At 44.9% G+C, this 22,977-nt stretch overlaps 1 protein-coding gene across 1 annotated transcript in view; it reads right to left on the bottom strand.

Annotated features, from left to right (window-relative positions):
* Positions 1-1,470: 1,470 nt before the first annotated feature.
* The window catches only part of LOC110526582 (carbohydrate sulfotransferase 8), a 233,133-nt gene continuing 211,626 nt past the window's right edge, over positions 1,471-22,977 (bottom strand). Inside the window, exons 3-5 of the mRNA XM_021607672.2 lie at positions 6,514-6,551; positions 4,247-4,681; positions 1,471-4,053 (exon numbers count right to left, since the gene is read on the bottom strand). Coding sequence (XP_021463347.1) covers positions 3,367-4,053; positions 4,247-4,681; positions 6,514-6,551 — 1,160 coding nt within the window. The 3' untranslated portion in view covers positions 1,471-3,366. The remainder of the gene's footprint in view (positions 4,054-4,246; positions 4,682-6,513; positions 6,552-22,977) is intronic.

Genomic DNA, 22,977 nt, shown 5'->3' with positions numbered 1-22,977 from the left:
TCACATTAGTAGAAAATATAATTATTATTGAAATTCAAATCATTATTATTTTTTATATCTAACACAGTACAATGTTTATGAGTTGAGAAGTTGTCTCCTTTTTTCACTTCCAGCAGACTTCTTGTATTCCTTGTTTTCTGTAGCCTGGAGCTGAAAGAACATAGAAGTTCTCTCCACTGCATGTCAAGAGATTTCTCCCACTAATGAGGTAGATGGATGGCCTTTGTTTTCTGAATGGATTTAAACAGAATTTTAAACTTCCTGACTGTTCTCATGACTAATACAGAAGGCTGCTTTGGAAATCAGCCTACAGCGTTTATTCAAATTCTCTCTACTCTACATATTGATCAATTTGAGTTGACATATTCATCCACCACTCAGCTCCACTAAAAAACAAAGCAAAATGTGCAATATTGTAGGAAATTATCTTTAAAACAGAAAAATGACATCTTAGACTCATTGCAAAATGTGTAGAATAGCTTTAAAACTGAACATTTTCTCACAACCCCATGGCAGAATATGTAAAAGTGCTACAAAAGGAAGTCGATGGCCCAAGTACCCCAGATGCAGTAGTCTGGACTTGATTACATTCACAGGAGCCATATACCTACTCCTTCAATATAACATTTATTGTGGACTGGGAAAGAGAATCTAGGCCTTCTTTCCTCGCCTATGAACTGAGTATACTTCCAATGGATGTTGGAATAGGTAAAGACAAAATAAAGAGTATATGTAAACCAGGGGTGAACAACTTTGGTTTGAGTGTGTCTTCTTACCTGAAAAAGTGTCTTATTGACTGTTTTAAAACATTTGAATGGTTTGTTGAGAGTGTTAAGCATGAAAAAGAAGCAGCATTGTGAAAATGCTAAAGACAGTTTATTAGTAGACACTCAGCAGACAGAAACCAACCACCTGCAGAATGTCTTCCTGAAATACACCTTTTGATTGGCAGTGTAAAATAAGGCAAAGGGTTCCAGACCATCTACAGGTATTTATACACTTTTGCACCAACGATAAAACAGTTATACATTCACTTGTTACCGTAAATAGTTTTGATATATCTGTGTTGTACCCATAGACCCACATACTTACATTTCCAAGAAACCCCATAGAACAGGGTTGGTGAGTGAGGGAGAATTTTGTAGGTTAAAGTAACACCTATATTATGCTATTTAGCTTTGGACCGGAGTCTGGCTAACTATATAGAATCAGACCACCATCTAAACAACATATAGATTTTGGAACTGCAAAAGCCAACACACTACATTGACATAATCCTATAATATTTGCCATCATAAATATGTAATCTCTTTCTGTTTCTTCTTAAAAAATATATAAAATCTCAATATAGTGTCTATATATAATTCAAATAATGTGCATTTCTTTGTAATTGGTCACATAGAGAAAGGCACCTCCCCCTGTGCTGTATCCTTTTAGCCCCCCCCCCCCCCCCCCCCCCCCCCCCCCCCCCCCTGGCTTGTCTGGGGTATTCATTCTAACTAGAGCTGCAGAGTAGAACACAATTGAATATGAGGAACATTCTACTTACTTATTAGAGGACTATTCATTTAAAAACAGCAACCACGTTTCAGGGACAAGTCGATAACATGACCTGTATACACGTCACAACACAACAGCATATGCAATTGAGTTTCTTTCTGTTACAGACGGATTTCACAAAGCCAACCAACCCAGCGTTCTAGCAGCCAGGGAAGAATCATATTTCTGACTTATCCAGGAAACTGTGTTTGATTGGCCCCAAGTGTGCTTGCCTCTCCCTGCCGTCCCACTGTGCAGAATAGCTGTGGTACTCTACTGTGGAGCTATAAATCAGTGTTGTTCATAGGAGGTAAAAGAGGATATTTTGAAATACTGCTCCAATTGCTGGCTTCTCTGAACACTAGCTTTCTCACACAGATCCTACAACCCATTGCCTGTACAGTTTGTGGGACAGTAGATTATGTGTTATTATGGGTTGTGTAAAGTTGTTACCCTGTTGAGAGATCTCATCATAAAGCTGTCCTCACAGTTGTCTGTCTTGTGTGGGACCTAGGTCTGAGTGTGTCTGGGCTGTGGGCCAGGGCTTACTCCCCCTCAGAGCCATGAAAAGAGATCAGAGCAGCAGCTCCAGTTGTTCTCTCTCACACACGTCTCACTCTCTGTCACACACACACACGCACACACACACACACACACACACACACACACACACACACACACACACACACACACACACACACACACACACACACACACACACACACACACACACACACACACACACACACACACACACACACACACACACACACACACACACACACACACACACACACACAGGCAGAGTTGGGTAGGATAAGCTGCCTTGTGACTTTGTCAGTGTCAGTATAAGAGATGGTGTCAGTGTTCTGTTCTCTCTAACACTGCAGTGATAATTCACTGCAGGGGCTTATTGGGTCATTAGGGAAGGATTGGAGTGGAATTTCTACGTGTCCATGTGTTAACCAGCATGTTTTACAACAGGGTTGTCAAACTCATTCCATGGAGGGTCGACTGTACGCTAAGACCTAGACAACCAGGTGAGGGGAGTTCCTAACTAATCAATGACCTTCATTGATCAGTCAAGTACAAGGGAGGAGCAAAAACCTGCAGACACTTGGCCCTCCATGGAATGAGTTTGACACGTGTTTTACAGGGTCTGATGTACAGGGGGACCCAAGAGGCCTAAATATAGCCAGATATTCTCTACACACACTCACCATATAATTACTGAAATAACATTCAGTGATATCAGAAATGAAAATCCCCACAAAGAAGCAGTGAATATATCCATTATAGAAATACATAGAAAAATATATATAGTCATCTGAATGCCCTTTGTAAAGTTTTTAAATATTAGTGTCAGAAAAAGCCTTGATGACAGTGATGAGGATGTGTATTCTAAAGGGTAGTGGGATGGTGTGGTAAAGTAGTACTTAGGGATACTTAAGGGGGATGCTCCCCTATAAGACTGTCCAGACACACTCTCCAGCAGTAGTGTGGCAGACTAATGCTCAGTCTGAGTCAATATGTTTTTGGAGAATTTGAAAGAATTTGCTACACTAAGTGCAAAAAATGATAGGTGGGTACCACTTCACGTAACACATTTTAAAGCATTGAACTGTCTTTTCACGTCACTGACTGTGCAGTGATAAATTGTTTGTGAGTTCAATGTTTTGCATCGGTATTTAATACAGGACCACATTGACATGCCTGACCGAGACATTGTTTTCATGTGATGATCTTCTAGTAATACTTGTAAATGGTGCGCTCCTCCACTTAAAGCCAGGGGAGATTTGCGGACTCAAACAGAGATCAGAGAGTCAATCAATACAAATCTTTAAAAGGTTTGGAGTAGTTAAACATAAGGTAGTCCATGTAATAAAAGTCATAAGCTCTCTGTCTCTCTGAAGTGCTGAGCTGTGCAAAGTAACGATGGGTTAAATGAGTTGAAGTCCTCTCAGCCTTGGGGTTCCTGTCTTTAAAACTGGGGAAGGTGAGGTTATGCGGGGCACCAGTTCTACGTAGTAAGAAATTAGCCTCCTCCTCCATGGTCTCAAACTTGCCGATGAAGTTGTAGTCCAGCAGACAGGGGCTGCAGAGCTGGCTGGTAGGCTCCCAGTGAATGTCCATGCCCACAGGCCTGTGCACATCCAACAGATACTGCATGAACTCCTGGAAGGTCACGCCGCTGCCTGTCCTGAGGGCCACCTTGGAGGCGTTCACCCTGTACTTGGAGATGATGGGCTTCCCGAATACAGGATGATAGTAGGTGTTGGGGTTCTCAAACTTGTCCCTGAAGGCGGACACCAGCCTCTCCAGGGGTTCGCGGACAAACAGGACTTTGGTGTAGGTCTCCAAGCGCTGCGCGATGCCCTGGCGGTCGAAGCTGTCCAGCCTCTTGAGGTGGTTGCCGTAGTGGACAGCGTCGTGTTTGATCTCGTGGGTGGACGACGCCAGGCCAGACAGCACCATGAGGATCCTCTTCCAGTTGGAGCAGCCCGCCTTGGGCACCTAAAGAGATAACATTAGATTCCAAAAATACTTCATGAATTGGTTTGTTAAATCATTGGAGCCAGCATCACAGTCACAATTACAAAAACACATCAATGATCAATAAGTTGTAAAAATATAGATAGCAGTATATAACAGCAATATTCAGAAGCCCAATAATCAATATGCAATAATCAGATCATCAATAAGCCACCTCGCAGTACAGCAGCTTGTACTTGTCCTCCACATAGATCCGGGACACGTGGTGAGGTGTGATGGTTCTGGAGATGCTGCTCTTGTACTTGGCACAGACCTCCTTCATCAGCCTCCGCCGAGCTTCCTGGATGTGGGACAGTCTGTGCCACTGCCAGCTCTCCTCAGGAGAGTCCGGGGAACCCGAGGAGGACGAGGAGGAGTTGTGTGAGTTGTTAGAGACCACAGGGCTGGTTTTCAGTAGTTTCCTGTGGCGCTTGGTGACGCGCAGGGAGCCCATGTCCTGTTCCCTAGAGCCAGGGATGGCTGAATGTCTGGTCCACTGGAAGGCAGGGAACTGCATGGGGGGGATGGGGCTGGTTAGGCCTTCCACAGCCGGTCTCTGGTCCTGGCCTGGGCTGACTCTCACACCCTCACTGTCCTGAGTACACAGCGCCTGATGGACAAAGATAATACATCAACTTTACATATGGCCCTGAAAGATGTAAAATGTATGTAAGACTTCAATAACAGGTGCATCTACATCTGCATTGCTTGCTCTTTGGTGTTTTAGGCCGGGTTAGTGACTTTAAGGCCGGGTTAGCACTTAGTACATTGCTTAACTGCATTGCTAAACTGCATTGTTGGAACTAGAAGCACAAGCATTTCGCTACACTCGTATTAACATCTGCTAACCATGTGTATGTGACAAATACAATTTGATTTGATTTGATTTGATTTATGTAAAAAGGGCTTTTTAAATACATTTTCTTGATTTGACTGAACAGGTGTTGGTTATTTAAACTTCTCTGGGATTGAAAATGAAAATATGTTTATTCAGTGAAACACTCTTTGTAATGTTCCGTGAACTAATTCACCAACCCTCTTTTAAATACCTTCGGTGGATTTTTAAAAATCTATACGTTCCTGATTTCTGCACTGCTCAGACTCAACACTTAGTGGTGCTGTTTCTCTACATCTTGACCAACTCTGCAACCTCTCCGATTGAAATGCCACACACTGTAAATGACTGGGAGAACTACCAATAAACGGAGCTCTAATGTCATATAAATGTCTTATAAACACTTATTGGTAAATCTAAATTCAAATCATCTACAGGCAGATTACCATGGTAAGATGGCCTGAGGCTATCGTGCGTTTTGACATTTTATTTCAATTAAAAGCCATTATGGCTCCATAAAGCCAATAGAGTGCATGTATTACCCTAATTGTACAACGGATAACGTGATGGGAGCCCATCATGAATTTGTGCTCATCTCCTATCTGACATTCATTGGATCAGATGCCCAGTACTCCCACCTATATCCCCTGGGAAACCTCCGAAGGAGGAAGGAGTAGTAGGAATGGTTCCCTGACCGTTTCATGTTGGGAAGCAGAGCAGGATCAGCCACAGTGTAGCCAGCTCACATCAGACACCCACATGCAGGACTCACACTAATGGAAGTCTCATCTCTATTGAGAGCAGGAGACCAGAGCAAACTGAGGTCAGCGGGAGGAAAGAGAGGAACCAGAAGGAGTGTGCCTGACATAGCAACCAGCCATGGCTGTGCTCTTTCTCCTGCAGCCTCAAAGCCAGCTAGTCTCACACTGAACCCCCTCGTCTCCTGGCTGGTATTACAGGAGGTGGTAGTCTGAGCCCTGGCTGTGCCCCCTCTCTCTTTCTCTCTCTCTCCTACACACTGACACAACCCCCTCATCTCCAGGCTGGTATTACAGTATCTAGTAGTCAGAGCCCTGGCTGTGCCCCCTCTCTTGCTTTCTCTCTCGCTCCTGCAGCCTCACACCAAGACCTCCACAGAGCCTTTATCCCCTGGCTCTCCCTGGGCTGGACCAACTCAGTAGCCTTGTGGTTAGAGTGTCCGTCCTGAGACTGGAAGTTTGGGAGTTCGATCCCCGGCCGAGTCATACCAAAGACTGTAAAAATTATCCTCAGTCTGTTTGGCCCTCAGCATTAAGGAGATAGACTGGGGGTAAGGCCCTGCAATAGACTAGAATCCTGTCCAGGGGTTGCACACGACAGAAACAGGCTCCTGCTCCTATGAGCCATTCCAGCTTGCAAAAACCAAGACTACTTTACTCTCCATGGGCTGCAGAGAGCTGGCCCACCCCTGGCACACTGGGGGAGGCCTCAGGTCAGCCTATCTACACTGATGTTATCAGACACACACACAGAAACTGCACTGCCACTCAACACCATATTAGATTAAAAAAAACACATACACTCTCTCTCTCTCTGTTTGAAAGGAGGAGGAGTAGAAAACAACGTACCTCTCTGGACTGCCGAGCTGTTCCTCTTAGCTTCACACCTGGGAAGATGAGAGAGAGAGAGAGAGGGAGAGAGAGAGTGAGCACTTAAGTAAACGAGACAACATGTTTAGTTATTGCTTGTTGAGGAGGAGAGGAAGTCCTTTGATGCATCAGTCCCAGGTAATGGAGTGAATTCCTTCTCCTGTAATATCAGGTAGAAGGCCTGCTGACTCACTGTCTCCTCTCCTCTCCTCTCCTCTCCTCTCCTCTCCTCTCCTCTCCTCTCCTCTCCTCTCCTCTCCTCTCCTCTCCTCTCCTCCACACCAGCTGCTTTACACAGGGGGGAGACAGAGACAGGTAGCTATCTAGATCTATTTAAGTAATGAATCTGCAGCACCATGAAACGTTGGTAAATGAGTTGTCTTGATGGTCCTAGTTGTGGGGTGAGTAAGGAGTCTGTAAACTATTTGCAAGGTTGATTTCTTAGCAGGGTAGCTAGAAAAGATAGATTGGTTCTGCAACACAGAGAGGAATGTCTGAGCTGAGGGACAAATTGGCAGATGTGACTGAGCCAGTCAACCAGTGGGACAGGACAGACAGGCGTTGTGTTTAGTGTGTGTTCTCCAGCTGGACATCTCCTTTCTCGGGGTCCCCCGTCCCCCTCTCTCGTTGATGTGTAATCAGGCTGACAGCTCGGCGGATGGCTGTGCAGCTGCTGATGGGAGAGGGGCTCAGACACTTTTGCCTGAGTGGCCTGTCACTTCCAATCTACAGAGGGAAGTAATAGGAACCTGCAGAGTGAGGGGGCCCCAGATGTGGGTCACGGCCCACCACCCCCCTTAACTGGTGAGATCTGCAAGGCCCCCGTCTCCTCTAACACTTAGATACGTCTCAGAGGGGCTGGGAGAAAACCATACAACCATACAGCCAGATACAATGTTGTTTTAGATTAGTATGCACTGCAGAAGGGCTTGGGGTTTGGTTGTTGTAGTGTCTGGGATTCTGTTTATTCCTCTGTAGCAGGTTTAGGGAGGTAACGGCACACAGTTTGACATTTTCTAATCTTGTTCAGCTGTCGGAGCCTTATTTGATCTCCTAACCCTAATAATGGCTCAGTGCATCTTGTATGTCAGTTGACATCGTTGAATATAAAACACATGCATATCTAACAGGACACACCACACTATTACCAAGATAAAATGTCCACTACACACAGTACTGCTAGGCTCCAACGGCTCACGCACGCAAACACACACACACGCACGCACGCACGCACGCACGCACGCACGCACGCACGCACGCACGCACGCACGCACGCACGCACGCACGCACGCACGCACACACACACACACACACACACACACACACACACACACACACACACACACACACACACACACACACACACACACACACACACACACACACACACACACACACACACACACACACACTGTAGCATCTTTCTTGGACTATCTCATGCTTCACCATTGATCAGGAACCCCATCAGGCCAGTAATTGAAATCTCCTGAGGTCTAATAACTGCTTCCTGCTAAGTGCTGTTCTTGTCAGGAGCACTGTGTTGTCACTCACACTGCTCTGCTCACTAGCCTGGTACCAGATTTCTTTGTATGGTCTGGCCAACTTCTACTGTATAGCAATTGTCACGTTGTATGGGGTTGGCAAGACTCCACAAATTGATCTGGGACCAGGCTGATGTTGCTCACTGTCACAACCATTGCTTTACTCATAGAGAAACAGTATAATAGTGTTCTATTTAATTATGTGGCTTTAATGTGCTGGATTATAGCCAGCTTTACCCCGTGCTGGATTCTCCTCAAATGAATACAATCAGTAATTCCAATGTGAGCCTCGTTGGGTTCAATGCAAGTTAACTTTCTGTCTGCTGAATTGAATACAGTTGAGTACATGTCTTCAATGCTTGAATTTAGATGGAATTGACTTTGTGGATAGGTAATTGCATGTGCAATAGATAGCTAGAAAAATCTCAGTCTTTCACTGAAAAAGGAAATGAATCTTTGCCTTTTCTCTCTCTTTCCCCTAGTTTATCTGGCTACCAATCCAGTCTAGGTAATGCCCTGAATAGCATCATCATGCCTTAGAGTAAAAAGCTGTGTGTTTTGTTTCGTAAACAACACTTATCTATACCATGAATTTGGTTGAAACTAATATATGTTGCTGTGTGATTGCAATTTCACCCTCAAACAAACTATTCTATTGATTTTCTCCAGGCTGTGAAACAATGATCAATTGTTCAAATTTGCTTCCTGATGAGGTTCAGCAAATTCGCTTCTACAATTTAGGAATTCACAAACTCTGCCGAAGTGATGCAAGTAAACAGTGTGTTCATTTGTCTTTTATTTCTGTGTCACAAATTGCAGCAATAGCACAAAACCCAGGTGAATCAAATGAGCATGCAAGTCCCCATTGACTTAACATGTTCATTGTGATGGATACCATAGCTTTAATATACTTCCTTTCATTCAATAACAATTTTCTCAGATCTTTATATCTTCCATTACAGTAGCTGACATTGAGAGCAGATTGAAGGTGGATAATGGATATTAATGCGTTGTTATGTGATGTCCTCAGATGCATTGCCTTCAGAGAACAGTCTACATTCACACACCCCCAACCTTCAGCTTCCCAAGGCTATCCTTTCAACACGGGCTCTGAATATCCATGTTTCAAGTCTCAAGTTTTATTAGTCGTATGTACGGGATACTCATGGCATACATCGTCCAACGAAATGCTTACTTGCAGGTTGCTTCTCGAAAATGCAACAACAATAGGAAATCATCAAATATAAAAATAGGAACATAAAGTAAATGGCTCAGTAGAATAGAAACAGTGCAGTTAAAAATGAAAGTGGAGCAGGAAACGGCAAGACGCGTGACCTCAGCGTCACCATGGTGATCATAATCTTAATCAATGTAGAACCAGGTCGGTGTTATTGTGAGAGTCATGAAAGCAAAGGCCATATCATTAGTGGGATCCATTACCGCCTTTCCCTCTGAAAGACCTCTGTCTCTCTAAGGCTCTCCTCCGATACCGACACACATCAAACGCTTCCTTCCTTCCCCCGATCGCTGCCACCACAGCCGCTCACCTCATGCAAACGCAGCCGCGGCAGAGAGGAGCACAAGGTAGAGAGAAGCACGAGGTAGAGAGGAGCACGAGGTAGAGAGGAGCACGAGGTAGAGAGGAGCACGAGGTAGAGAGGAGCACGAGGTAGAGAGGAGCATGAGGCAGAGAGGAGCACGAGGTAGAGAGGAACACGAGGGACAAAAACAAGGTGAAATAATGAGCTTGTTAAATGAAGGACCACTGCCATGGACACAGGGAGGAACTTTTTAAATGCCCTTTTCTTAACCAGAGGAAACTCAGGAGATGGAGGAAGACAGAGAGACTTAGTGTCCATGCCCCCTCCGGATCTGTGCCCACGGTGGGTAAAGAGCAGCCACTAGCTTTTCATCAGTCATTCATCTCACTGAGCCTGTAGTGTGTTAGCTCTTATGACTTCAGCAGTATAATAAGGAAGTCTCCGAATACAAGGAACTTGGGGCTTCACATTTACTGAAGTAATTAGCAATACAAGATTAACGTGGCGCATCTATTTTGTGAAGTGCACCAGTCCCTCCTGCAGCAAAGCACCCCCACAACATGATGCTGCCACCACCGTGCCTCACGGTTGGGATGGTGTTCTTCAGCTTGTAAGCCTCCTCCTTTTTCCTCCAAACATAATGATGGTCATTACGGCCAAACAGTTCTATTTTTGTTTCATCAGACCAGAGGACATTTCTCCAAAAAGTACGATCTTTGACCTCATGTGCAAACCGTAGTCTGGCTTTTTTTTATGGCGGTTTTGGAGCAGTGGCTTCTTCCTTGCTGAGTGACCTCTCAGGTTATGTCGATATAGGACTCGTCTTGGCTGAATTCTTTTGATTTTCCCATGATGTCAAGCAAAGAGGCACTGAGTTTGAAGGTAGGCCTTGAAATACATCCACAGGTACACCTCCAAATGACTCAAATGATGTCAATTAGCCTATCAGAAGCTTCTAAAGCCATGACATAATTTTCTGGAATTTTCCAAGCTGTTTAAAGGCACAGTCAACTTAGTGTATGTAAACTTCTGACCCACTGGAATTGTGATACAGTGAATTATAAGTGAAATAATCTGTCTGTAAACAATTGTTGGAAAAATTACTTGTGTCATGCACAAAGTAGATGTTCTAACCGACTTGCTAAAACTATAGTTTGACAATTAACAAGACATTTGTGGAGTGGTTAAAAGACAAGTTTTAATGACTCCAACATAAGTGTATGTAAACTTCCGACTTCAACTGTTAATGAGCTGCATGGCGCTGCAAATGTATTGGCTTTTATTCAACCTTTGATCCTAACTGAAGGTCAGAGATTGGACAGGATCGCAGGGGTCGTAGGCTCCAGTCTTATTAGTAGAAGTCTGAGGGCAGGCCAGCATGTACTGTACTGTATACAACCAGACTGCATTAATCAGCAGCCCAAGAAGCATAAATAACACATGGCTTGACTCATATGTCTCAGCTGTAAGAGTATAAGCTAAGCATAATGAACCACATCAATATTCAGTGGAATAGAACTGAAAGCAGCGGAAGCTGAAAGAAAGCTATTTAAAATAGAGTTGGAGATGCCTGCTGCCTCCACATGAACATCTTCTGTATATTGTTTTCAGAGTAGTTGACTTTCACGCTCTGGGGCATTACCACTGTTCTAGCCAAGGCATCACCACACTGCTGCTTATTAGTTTATAACAAGCTCAAGGTAAGGAAATGCAGGCAGTCCCTTCATATAGGTGATTTCCATGGATACAGCGCGTAACATTGTTATGCTGTATGTAGTCGGATGGGAGGGGGCGGTTGTGTTAATATCATGCAGAGTCGTCAGAGGCATGGTTGGTTGGCAGCTCGTGAAAGCAGAGACATGTAAACAAATGCTACCTGTCAGCAGCGATCCACGGGTTAAATTAATTATCTGTGCTGAAGCCGCAGCACCAGAAGGCTTTAATTGGCACATATCTTATTAGAATGCTTGAGAAGCTCTTGACCTATCAGCAGAGCACGCACGCCACAGCAGCACACGCCACAGAGCCCCTCCCCTCCCCTATCGATGACAGCTCAGACAGGCTGCTGGAGGTTGTTATAAAAGTTCAGAAAGTGGAGCACTTTTTGCACGTAATGTTTTCAAAGTTGGCTGGTTTGCTGCCAGATATTAGGAGAGGGTAGGGAGGCAAGTCTGCGGGGAAAACGGCTGGCTGCTCTCTTGCCTGTGTCTGTAGTGGAGGCAACAGATGGAGAGGAGGACTGAAGAGTGGAAGGTGAAAGAAGAGAGAAAAGCTAGATGGAAGAGAGAGAAACAGATGAAAGAGGGGGATATTGCCCTCAGTGTTTCCATGTGGTGTCTGTGTTCAGACTACACATTATCTCTGAGCCACTGGAACCTACCTCTCTCCTCTCTTCCATACTTGAGATGCTCTGCTCTCTTCTCCTCCCTTTCCTGCTCTCCTCCTTATCCTCCTCTCATCCTCTCTTCCCTCTCCTCCCTTTCCTCCCTCTACTCCTCCACCTCCTCTCTTCCCTCTCCTCTCCTCCCTCTCCTCCTCCTCTCCTCCTCTATCTTCATTAACCAGTGGTGATCTACCTGCTGAATTCTATTTGCTGTGAGATAGGTAAATGGAATTGGCCCTGTCACTGTTTACTTTGGCCTCTCCTTTAAGTAAGCCCCGCTGTTTTTACGCACTCTGTGTTTTCCTGTCACCGGCCCCACTGATTACAGGCAGGCCTGATGAGGGTGGACATGTGAGTGGAGCTGTGGAACAGTGGGTGGAATGCTAAGTGAAATAGAATGCAGACGGGACAGCTCCGTCTTTGTATCTGTGGATAAGCTTCAATGCTTCTGCCCTGACCACAGTTCAAGTCAGTAATCCTAGGAGGATGAGGAGTGGAGTGCCAAGGGTTACTATGGGTTATAAGGGGAAGATTGCTGTCTCTCAAAACAGGAGTAACAACCCCGACTTTTGAAGGTGGAGGGGATTAGAGGAGATGCTGAAACAGCCTGATCGTATTGCTCCTTGACACTGACCTACACATGGGCATCGCTCAGATTGATTACCTGTCAACAGCAAACCTTGGAAGCTGTTTTTATGAGTTCAGCAGGAAGACAGGATAATGGCAACAGGAATGGTTGAGCTCGACACTTAGACTGTCTGTTTTCTGTGCTGTCGAAACCAAGCCTACATTCATAACAAGCCCTGTAGACTCTGGGCTGCAACAATCACAACCTCTGCCTCCCCTTCAATAACACTCCAGGCCTCTATGGTAACTCCTCTTTAGCTTTAAGCCTCCCCTATTTTCTGCTATCTACCTTCCCTCCAGTCTCAGCCCTCTCCTATTTTCTCCTAGCTATCCTCCAGACCCTTACTTTGCCTCTCCAAGCTTGTATTCTACCTCTCCCCAGAGTGCCTCATCTCTCAAGTACCCCACCTTTGGCCTCCAGCCTTCAACCTATAATTTCTTCTCGCTTTGTGCTACGTGCCCCCTGACTGCATCTGGTTCACTCCAAAAACAAAACAACAGCAGCAGAAACAACAACAAATAACAACAACACTAATAGTACCTCTACTACTACCTCTACTACTTCTACCACTACCACTACTAGTACTACTACTACCACCACTACTAGTACTACTACTATCACTACCACTACTACCACTACCACTAGTACTAGTACTACTACTACTACTAGTACTACCACTACCACTACTACTACCACTACCACTACTACCACTACCACTGCAACTAGTACTACCACTACCACTACTACTAGTACTACTACTACCACTACTACTACTACTACTACCACTACCACTACCACTACTACTACCACTCCCACGACCACTACTAGTACTACCACTACTAGTACTACCACTACTATTACAACCACTACTACTACTACTACTAGTACTACCACTACCACTGCTACTACTACCACTACCACTACTACTACTAGTACTACCACTACCACTACTACTAATAATACTAGTACTACCACTACCACTACCACTACTAGTACTACCACTACCACCACTACTACCACTACCACTACTAGTACTGCCACTACCACTACTACTACTACTACTAGTACTACCACTACTACTAATACTACTAGTTCTACCACTACCACTACTACTAATACTACTAGTACTACCACTACTACTAATACTACTAGTTCTACCACTACCACTACTACTAATACTACTAGTTCTACCACTACCACTACTAGTACTACCACTACCACCACTACTACTACTACTACTACTACTACTACTACTACTACTACTAGTACTACCACTACCACTACTACTACTACCACTACCACTACTACTACTACTACTACTACTAGTACTACCACTACCACTACTACTACTAGTACTACCACTACCACTACTACTACCACTACCACTACTAGCACTACCACTAACACTATTACTACTACCACTACTACTACTACTACTACCACTACCACTACTACTACTACTACTACTACTACTACCACTACTAGTACTACCACTACTACTACTTACTAGTACTACTACTACTACTACCACTACCACTACTACTACTACTAGTACTACTACTACCACTACTACTACCACCACTACTACTACTACTACTACTACTACTACTACCACTACCACTACAACTACTACAACTACTAGTACTACCACTACCACTACTACTAGTAATACTACTACCACTACCACTACTACCACTACCACTACTACCACTACTACTAGTACTACCACTACCACTACTACTACTACCACTACCACTAGTACTACTACTACTACCACTACCACTACTACCCCTACCACTACTAGTACTACCACTACCACTACTACCACTACTAGTACTACCACTACTACTAGTACTACCACTACTACTACCACCAGTACCACTACTACTACCACCACTACTACTAGTACTACCACTACCACTACTACTACTAGTACTACCACTACTACCATTACCACTACCACTACCACTACTACTACTACCACTACCACTACTACTACCACCACTACCACTACTACTACCACCACTATTACTAGTACTACTACTACCACTACCACTACTAGTACTACCACTACCACTACTACTACTACTAGTAGTACTACCACTACCATTACTACTACTACCACTACCACTACTACTACCACCACTACCACTACTACTACCACCACTACTACTAGTACTACTACTACCATTACTAGTACTACCATTACCACTACCACTACTACTACTACTACTAGTACTGCCACTACTACTACTAGTACTACCACTACCACTACCACTACTACTACTACTACTACTACTACTACCACCACTACTACCACTACCACTACCACTACTACTACTACTACTAGTACTACCACTACTACTACTAGTACTACCACTACCACCACTACTAATACTACCACTACCACTACCACTACTACTACTACCACCACTACTAGTACTACCACTACCACTACTACTACTACCGCTACTACTACCACCACTACTACTACTACTTATACTACTAAAATGACGATGATGATAGTAATAATACATACATTTTTGTGCTTTTCACACAAGCAGCTCTTCCTTCCTGTCTGATATTGATTGGGTGGCTATACCGTGCTGTGCTGTGTCTGATACAGGCTGTAAGACAGGCTGGGCTGATCGTCACAGCACAGCAACTATTTCTCAGCTTACTCCAGAGGTTTGTACTAATGAGAGCAGGGTGTGTTATGCCGCGCCACTCTGCTCCACACCACAGTGTCTGTCTCTCTGTCTGACTGATGCTCTCAAACGCCTGAAATAGCTCTCCCACACGTCAGGTGGCTCGTGCCCCTGGGTCTCCAGAGCTGAGGTGTCACTGGGAGATGTGAAACACACACAGCTACTTGTGGATCCTGCTAGGGATGACATAGCCTTGCATACTGACTGCTACTGCCAGCACACTACAGTGCTGATGTACCTATGTAAGAGGAAACAAACCAAAAACAAAGCTCAGACACTAAGGCATATAGTGATTTACCTTAAATATGAGGGGAAAACAGCCTTGTAGAATCTGTCTGATCTGTCTGGGTCTGTCTGAACACTTGATCATTTAAAATGCTCAACCACCTTGTCTGCACACACATCCTGCCTGGCTCCACCCCTCTCCTCTCTCTTTGTGTCTCGCGTACCTTTCTGTGTGGAGGTGTGGGAAAGACGGGAGAGAGAGGTGCGGCTCGGCTCCCGGCGCTGGTAATTTGACAGCTAGCGGACTGGACATGCTGTAATTAGAATAATATTTACGTGTCACGTGTGACAGCCGAGCGATTTCTCCAATTACTCCCTTCAACTCCAACAGGGGAGAGAGTCGGTGTGTCAAGCAGTAGTAAAAAACCACTAATGTTAAAGACATGAATAGCGCAGATTTCACTAGATGTCTGGCCAAAGGGACCTGGGTTAATCAGACAAATGAGACATCTGGCCTTTTGTCGGACGTGTTTGTATCTGAGGCGGAGGGGGAATACTCTGTTGGACTGGACTGCTGCTGCGGATATGACTGGGCCAGATTCTGGTGCTGCTGTGAAGAACATGCACAGTGCTGTCGGTTTCTGTTAGTTTAATGATTTCTGCTTAATGACCCCCGTACTGTAAAAAATGTGCACACCCTCCCCCTTATTGAATGACCTATAACTCAAAATAATGTTTACGACCACAAATAACATATAAACGTGGATATCGATTTTGCAACTTCAGCATGCTTTTGTGGCACGTTCAAAGCCATGCAGGCCGGTACGTTGATGGTTGGCCGATCACCACGGATGAGCTCACTCTCCCTGCCTGTTTCATTACACTATGATCAGAACCAGCTGCAGACAATGATCAGCTAGGGGGAAATCAGATTTTCAACATTTTTATGTTATATTTACAATTATATAAAATATATGCAACAATTTCTCCACCAACAGGTTTCTGTGCCAGTGCACCACACAGGTGCAGCGTGTCTGGCTAGACTGTAAACTCTCCTTCCAGACTCATATCAAACATATCCAATCGAAAATCAAATCTAGAGTCGGCTTTCTATTCCGCAACAAAGCCTCCTTCACTCACGCCGCCAAACTTACCCTAGTAAAACTGACTATCCTACCGATCCTCGACTTCGGCGATGTCATAGTCTATCGGTGTACATAGTCTATCGGTAAATAGCCCACCCATTTCTACCTACCTCATCCCCATACTGTTTTTATTTATGTACTTTTCTGCTCTTTTGCACACCAATATCTCTACCTGTACATGACCATCTGATCATTTATCACTCCAGTGTTAATCTGCAAAATTTTAATTATTCGCCTACCTCCTCATGCCTTTTGCACACAATGTATATAGACTCTCTTTTTTTTCTACTGTGTTATTGACTTGTTTATTGTTTACTCCATGTGTAACTCTGTGTTGTCTGTTCACACTGCTATGCTTTATCTTGGCCAGGTCGCAGTTGCAAATGAGAACTTGTTCTCAACTAGCCTACCTGGTTAAATAAAGGTGTTCTCAACTATCCTACCTGGTTAAATAAAGGTGAAATAAAAAAATAAAATAAAAATATAACCAATAAGCAAAGCGTTCCGACTTTGGGGGCTTCAACATCATGGTTTGCGTTTGAAACACCACAATCAAATATACACTACCGGTCAGAAGTTTTAGAACACCTACTCATTCAAGGGTGTTTCTTTATTTTTACTATTTTCTACATTGTAGAATAATAGTGAAGACATCAAATCTATGAAATAACATATATGGAATCATGTAGTAACTAAAAAGGTGTTAAACAAATCAAAATATATTTCATTTTTGAGATTCTTCAAAGTAGCCACCCTTTGCCTTGATGACAGCTTTGCACACTCTTGGCATTCTCTCTACCAGCTGTGGTAGAATGCTGTGGTAGCAATGCTGGTTAAGTGTGCCTTGAAAAGGAAGACTTGGCTTGACAATCTCCGAATGTCATTAAACTTGTTGATGTTTTGTAACAGATGTCTCTTCCCATTCATCAAATGGCGTGGTTGGTGCACAGTTTTGATGCTGATATTTTAGATGAACGTGTGCAGGTAAAACATTGTGAATGGTTGTGTTTATGCCACACATAAAAGGTAATACATTTGAAAAGTTAAATGACAAATATTTAGGCTATAATGAAGCGTTCTAGGAATAGGAATAGCCACTCGGAAGGAATAGCCACTCGGATCGGAGAGGAGGCAGAGCTCATGTTAAACTTTCCTGAATAACTGGGCCTGCTGGGAGCATATGTGGCCACATTATTATAGGACAACTTCATTTGGGAGAATGATGATCCATAACAGACAGCGCATCTCAGTATCAGAAGTAAAAATACAGCCAGACTGGTACTGTGCCTTTTTAGACCTTATAGACTGTTAAGATTTTCACTCAGGCCCCCCTTCCATTATTGGGGAACAGCCCCCCCCCCCCCCCTCCCCCACCACAGCGCGCACGTGCCACGTCTATTTCGATGGGCACAAGCACTGTTCATGACAAACTGTTCACACTCCTCTTGTTTGTGGAGAGAATCTTGCAGGTTTAAAGCTTATTTCCTGCCATTCTACACATTTTGTCATGGGGTGCAAAGAACATTTTGCAGTTTTAACATGGGCTACTTGATCTGGACATTTCTGACAAGTTATAAATAGCTCTTTAAGGTATGCAATGACTAACTACACTGTGTAGAGGTAAAGAAGCGATCTACCCCTTAACATGTGGTGGTTGTCGTCATAGCTACATTACTCTTATAACTGTGGGGGAAAATCTCCAGTACTCCTGGTTGGGCACCACTGATGCGTATTTGATTATAGCTCTATCAAAGGCTCCATTACGGGATTTCTATAAGAGGATGGCTTGGCTAGATGACTGGATGTGTGTTGTGCTCTTAGGGCCTGGCTCTGTGTCTAAAGGCAGAGATAAGGCTAAAATAGGCCGGAGGCTGAGGCACCTCTTTGCTCTGCTCCACTCCCTCAGGACAGACAGGCAACGGCCCAGAACAGCATCCCCCTCCTCTGCCTAGTTCAGCTCCAATAGGCTCCAGTAAGGTGTGCAGTGTAGTGTAGTGCAGGGAGTCAGAGAGAACAGAGTTGTCCATAGGAAGGAATCATGTCATGCAGGCCCAGCAGACCTCGTGAGCACTTTCAGACCTTCTGTCATCTGTGAATGTTTACCTGAGGGTAAGGCACTCTCTGACCATCTGTAGCTCCAGTACACTGCCCTGCCTGGCTATACACTATCTGGAGAATCTGAGGAGGGAACTCCTCTGTGGCTCTTATATAAGGCACTTTACCAATGTTATATCGGGCATCCCAGCTCACGCAAGTCAGGTCAAATGTCATTTTAAATTTGATCTAGTTAGTATGTCATGCTTAGGCAGGCAAACAGTACAACCTCAACATACGGTGTATTTTGTGGACCGGTAACTGAACAGCAAAGATAGCCCTATCTTTTATATGCAGAGTCTGATAGCAGGAAAACTCTTCAGCTATGCTTCATTAGCTAAATCAGTTTTAATGAAACTAATGATCAGACTTGAGATAATCCTACTGTGCCCTGACTGGGCACACTGTTGTTGTGTTGTTTGTTTAAAAAAAATTGATTGTCACAGATATACTTTTTTATTGAGAGTAAATTTTTCAGGCTAGAGTCTACTTTCCTTTTAATTTATTTTTGTACCTGGTGTATTTATTTGTATATTTTTGTATATTACACACGACACACTCATCTACAGTGCTGTAGTGTTGTAGCTAGAGCTTGCAGTTGCCACTAACGTCTCTATTCACTGCTACTTCACAACTTTTACCATTGGTTAAAATCTATTCTGCCTTGTTTACATTTTCCCTTCTGTGGAAGTCGCTATTACTGGAGCTTTACTGGACTTTCTAACTTTTAGATAGCTCTGCAAGCTGTGGCTAGCCTACCATGTTTTTAGCCAGATGGCTACCAATGGCTAACCATTGAATCTCCACTGTAGCCACTGTGAGATGTTTACTGAACTAAAGGACGAGGAGGAAGACCGAATGCACTTGGGGCAGGGATTTGTCTGTAAGAAGCTCCTCCTGCGTGACTGGATGATGGATTTATTTTAATTGAACCTTTATTTAACCAGCATAGTCAATTAAGAACAAATTCTTATTTACAATGACGGCCTGGCAAGAGGCAAAAGGCCTCCTGTGGGGACAGGGGATAAAAAAAGCAACTTAAGACCAAACGGACAACACAGACAGAAGACACTGGCAACAGCACAAATACAACAGCAAATAAACAGTGGATGAGTGTGTGTGCGTGCAGGCATGTATGTGGTGTGTGAAGTAAAACAACATGCTTCCTTACATAAGGCAATGCAAACTAGTGACATCGGTTAACAACTAGATCAAATCAAATTGTATTTGTCACACACAATTTTTTTTCTTTAGTTTTATTTCACATTTATTTAAGGTACAACACCTTACAGTGAAATACTTACTTACAAGCTCTTAAACTGTCACGACTTCCGCCAAAGTTGGTGCCTCTCCTTGTTCAGGCGGCGTTCGGCGCTCGTCGTCACCAGCTCTCGCCGGTGAGCGCATATGATGGGACAACTGCCGGGTGCCAGGGGTTCCTGTTCCAGTTGGAGCTCTACCTGGCGACCGTCCACCCGACTCCCTCCGGATACGAGAGTGTGTCCGCCCTCATCTCCTGTCTGTCGGGGAAAGCGCTTGAGTGGGCCAACTCTGAATGGGGAGGTATAGACGCAGCTTCGGTCCGCTATGAGGATTTCACCCGTCGCTTTCAGGTGATCTTCGATCATCCACCTGAGGGGAGAGTGGAGGGGGAACGCTTGTTCCATCTCAGACAGGGGATGAGGAGCGCACAGGAATTCACAATGGACTTCAGGACCCTGGCTGCCAGAGCGGGATGGAATGAGAGGGACCTGATCGACCATTACCATTGTAGTCTACGTGAGGACGTTCGTCGGGAGCTGGCTTGCAGGGACACTACCCTTATCCTCAACCAGCTGGTGGATTTATCCATCCGGCTGGATAACCTGTTGGCCACCTGTGGACGTCTGGATCGGGGTCCGACCATTCCATCTCCCAGTACCTCCGATCCTACACCTATGGAGCTCGGAGGTGCTGCTCTAGGGGTGACCGGTGGGGGGGCTGTTTCTTGCACTACCTGGGACCGCAGAGGACACACTGCTGGTCGGTGCTGGAGAGGTCCCCCAGGAAGTCGAGGCAGCAGGCAGGGCACTGGTGGATCATCCCAGGTGAGTATGCACCCAACTCACCCAGAGCTTCCTGTTGCGCACATGTGTATATGTGTGTTTTCCACGCATTCCCAGCATAAGGCACTAGTAGATTCAGGCGCAGCTGGGAATTTTATTGACCGTTCGTTTGCTCTTAGTTTAGGGATCCCTATTGTCCCTGTTGATGTTCTCTTCACTGTACATTCCTTAGACATTCGTCCTTTAGGGTCAGGCCTGATTAGGGAGGTCACATCTCCATTATGTGTAATAACGCAGGAGGGTCATAAGGAGAGAATTAGTCTTCCTGATCGATTCTCCTGCGTTTCCTGTGGTGTTGGGGCTTCCCTGGTTGGCTTATCATGACCCTACTATTTCGTGGCAACAGAAGGCTCTCAAGGGATGGTCACGTCAGTGTTCAGGGAGGTGTATAGGTGTTTCCATAGGGGCAGCTACGGTGGAGAGTCCAAACCAGGTCTCCACCATGCACATCCCCCCCCGAATATGCCGATTTGGCTCTCGCCTTCTGTAAAAAAAGGCGACTCAACTACCATCCCATCGATGGGGGTGATTGTGCGATAAATCTCCTGGTAGACGCAGCACTTCCCAGGAGTCACGTGTATCCTCTGTCACAGGAGGAGACGGCGGCTATGGAAACATATGTCACCGACTCTCTGGGACAGGTATACATTTGGCCTTCCACTTCACCTGCCTCCTCGAGTTTCTTTTAAGTGAAGAAGGATGGAGGTTTACGCCCATGCATTGACTATAGAGGTTTAATTCAGATCACGGTGAAGTATAGTTACCCTCTGCATCTCATAGCCAGTGTGACCGAGTCATTGCATGGGGCGCGCTTCTTCACCAAATTGGATCTCAGAAGTGCTTACAACCTGGTGCGTATCCGGGAGGGGGATGAGTGGAAGACGGCATTTAGTACCACCTCTGGGCACTATGAGTACCTCGTCATGCCGTACGGATTGATGAATGCTCCATTGGTCTTTACAATCCTTTGTAGACGATATTTTCAGGGACCTGCACCGGCAGGGTGTAGTGGTGTATATACGTATATGACATTCTAATATACTCCTCTACACGCACCGAGCATGTGTCTCTGGTGCGCAAGGTACTTGGTCAACTGTTGGAGCATGACCTGTATGTTAAGGCTGAGAAATGTCTGTTCTTCCAACAGTCCGTTTCCTTCCTAGGGTACCGCCTGTCCGAGTCAGGGGTGGAGATGGAAAATGACCGCATTTCAGCCGTGAGTAATTGGCCAACTCCAACGACGGTAAAGGAGGTGCAGCGGTTCTTAGGGTTTGCCAACTACTGGAAGTTTATCCGGGGCTTTGGTCAGGTAGCGGCTCCCATTACCTCTTTGCTGAAGGGGGGACTGGTGCGACTGCAGTGGTCAGCTGGGTCGGACAGGGCTTTTTGTCACCTGAAGGCTCTGTTTACCTGGGCTCCTATGTTGGCTCATCCTGATCCCTCCTTAGCGTTCATAGTAGAGGTGGTGGGGGAGGGGGGGGGTACTGTCATGACTTCTGCCGAAGTTGGTGCCTCTCCTTGTTCGGGCGGCGTTCGGCGCTCGTCGTCACCGGCTTTCTAGCTTCCACCGATGCATGTTTCTGTTTTCCATTTGTTATGCCTTGAGTGTACACACCATTAAGTTATTATTATTTCCCTATTTAACCCTCAGGTTCCCATTATGTTTTGTGCGTGATTGTTCCTGGTTTGTGTTAGTCATCTGTGTTAGGGTTTGGAATCCCTGCGTGAATGTATTTTTTCCTGATTATTTTCCAGAGTAAAGTTCGTTATTTTACTCAGTTCTGTGTCCTGCGCCTGACTCCCTTCTCACCTCTGACATAAACAACAATGCACTTTTTAGAAAAATACCTAAAAAAAAAGAATGAAATAAAGTAACATAGTTAGAGCAGCAGTAAAAGAACAATAGCGAGGCTATACACAGGGGGCACCGGTACAGAGTCAATGTGCGGGGGGACCGGTTAGTCAAGGTAATTGAGGTAATACATACATGTGAGTAGAGTTATTAAAGTGACTATGCATAGATAATAACAGAGTAGCAGCAGCATAAAAGAGGAGGGGTTGGTATGGCAATGC

Source organism: Oncorhynchus mykiss, chromosome 6 (assembly GCF_013265735.2).
Source record: "Oncorhynchus mykiss isolate Arlee chromosome 6, USDA_OmykA_1.1, whole genome shotgun sequence".
NCBI lineage: Eukaryota > Metazoa > Chordata > Actinopteri > Salmoniformes > Salmonidae > Oncorhynchus > Oncorhynchus mykiss.
This window is presented reverse-complemented; position numbering and strand designations above follow the sequence as displayed.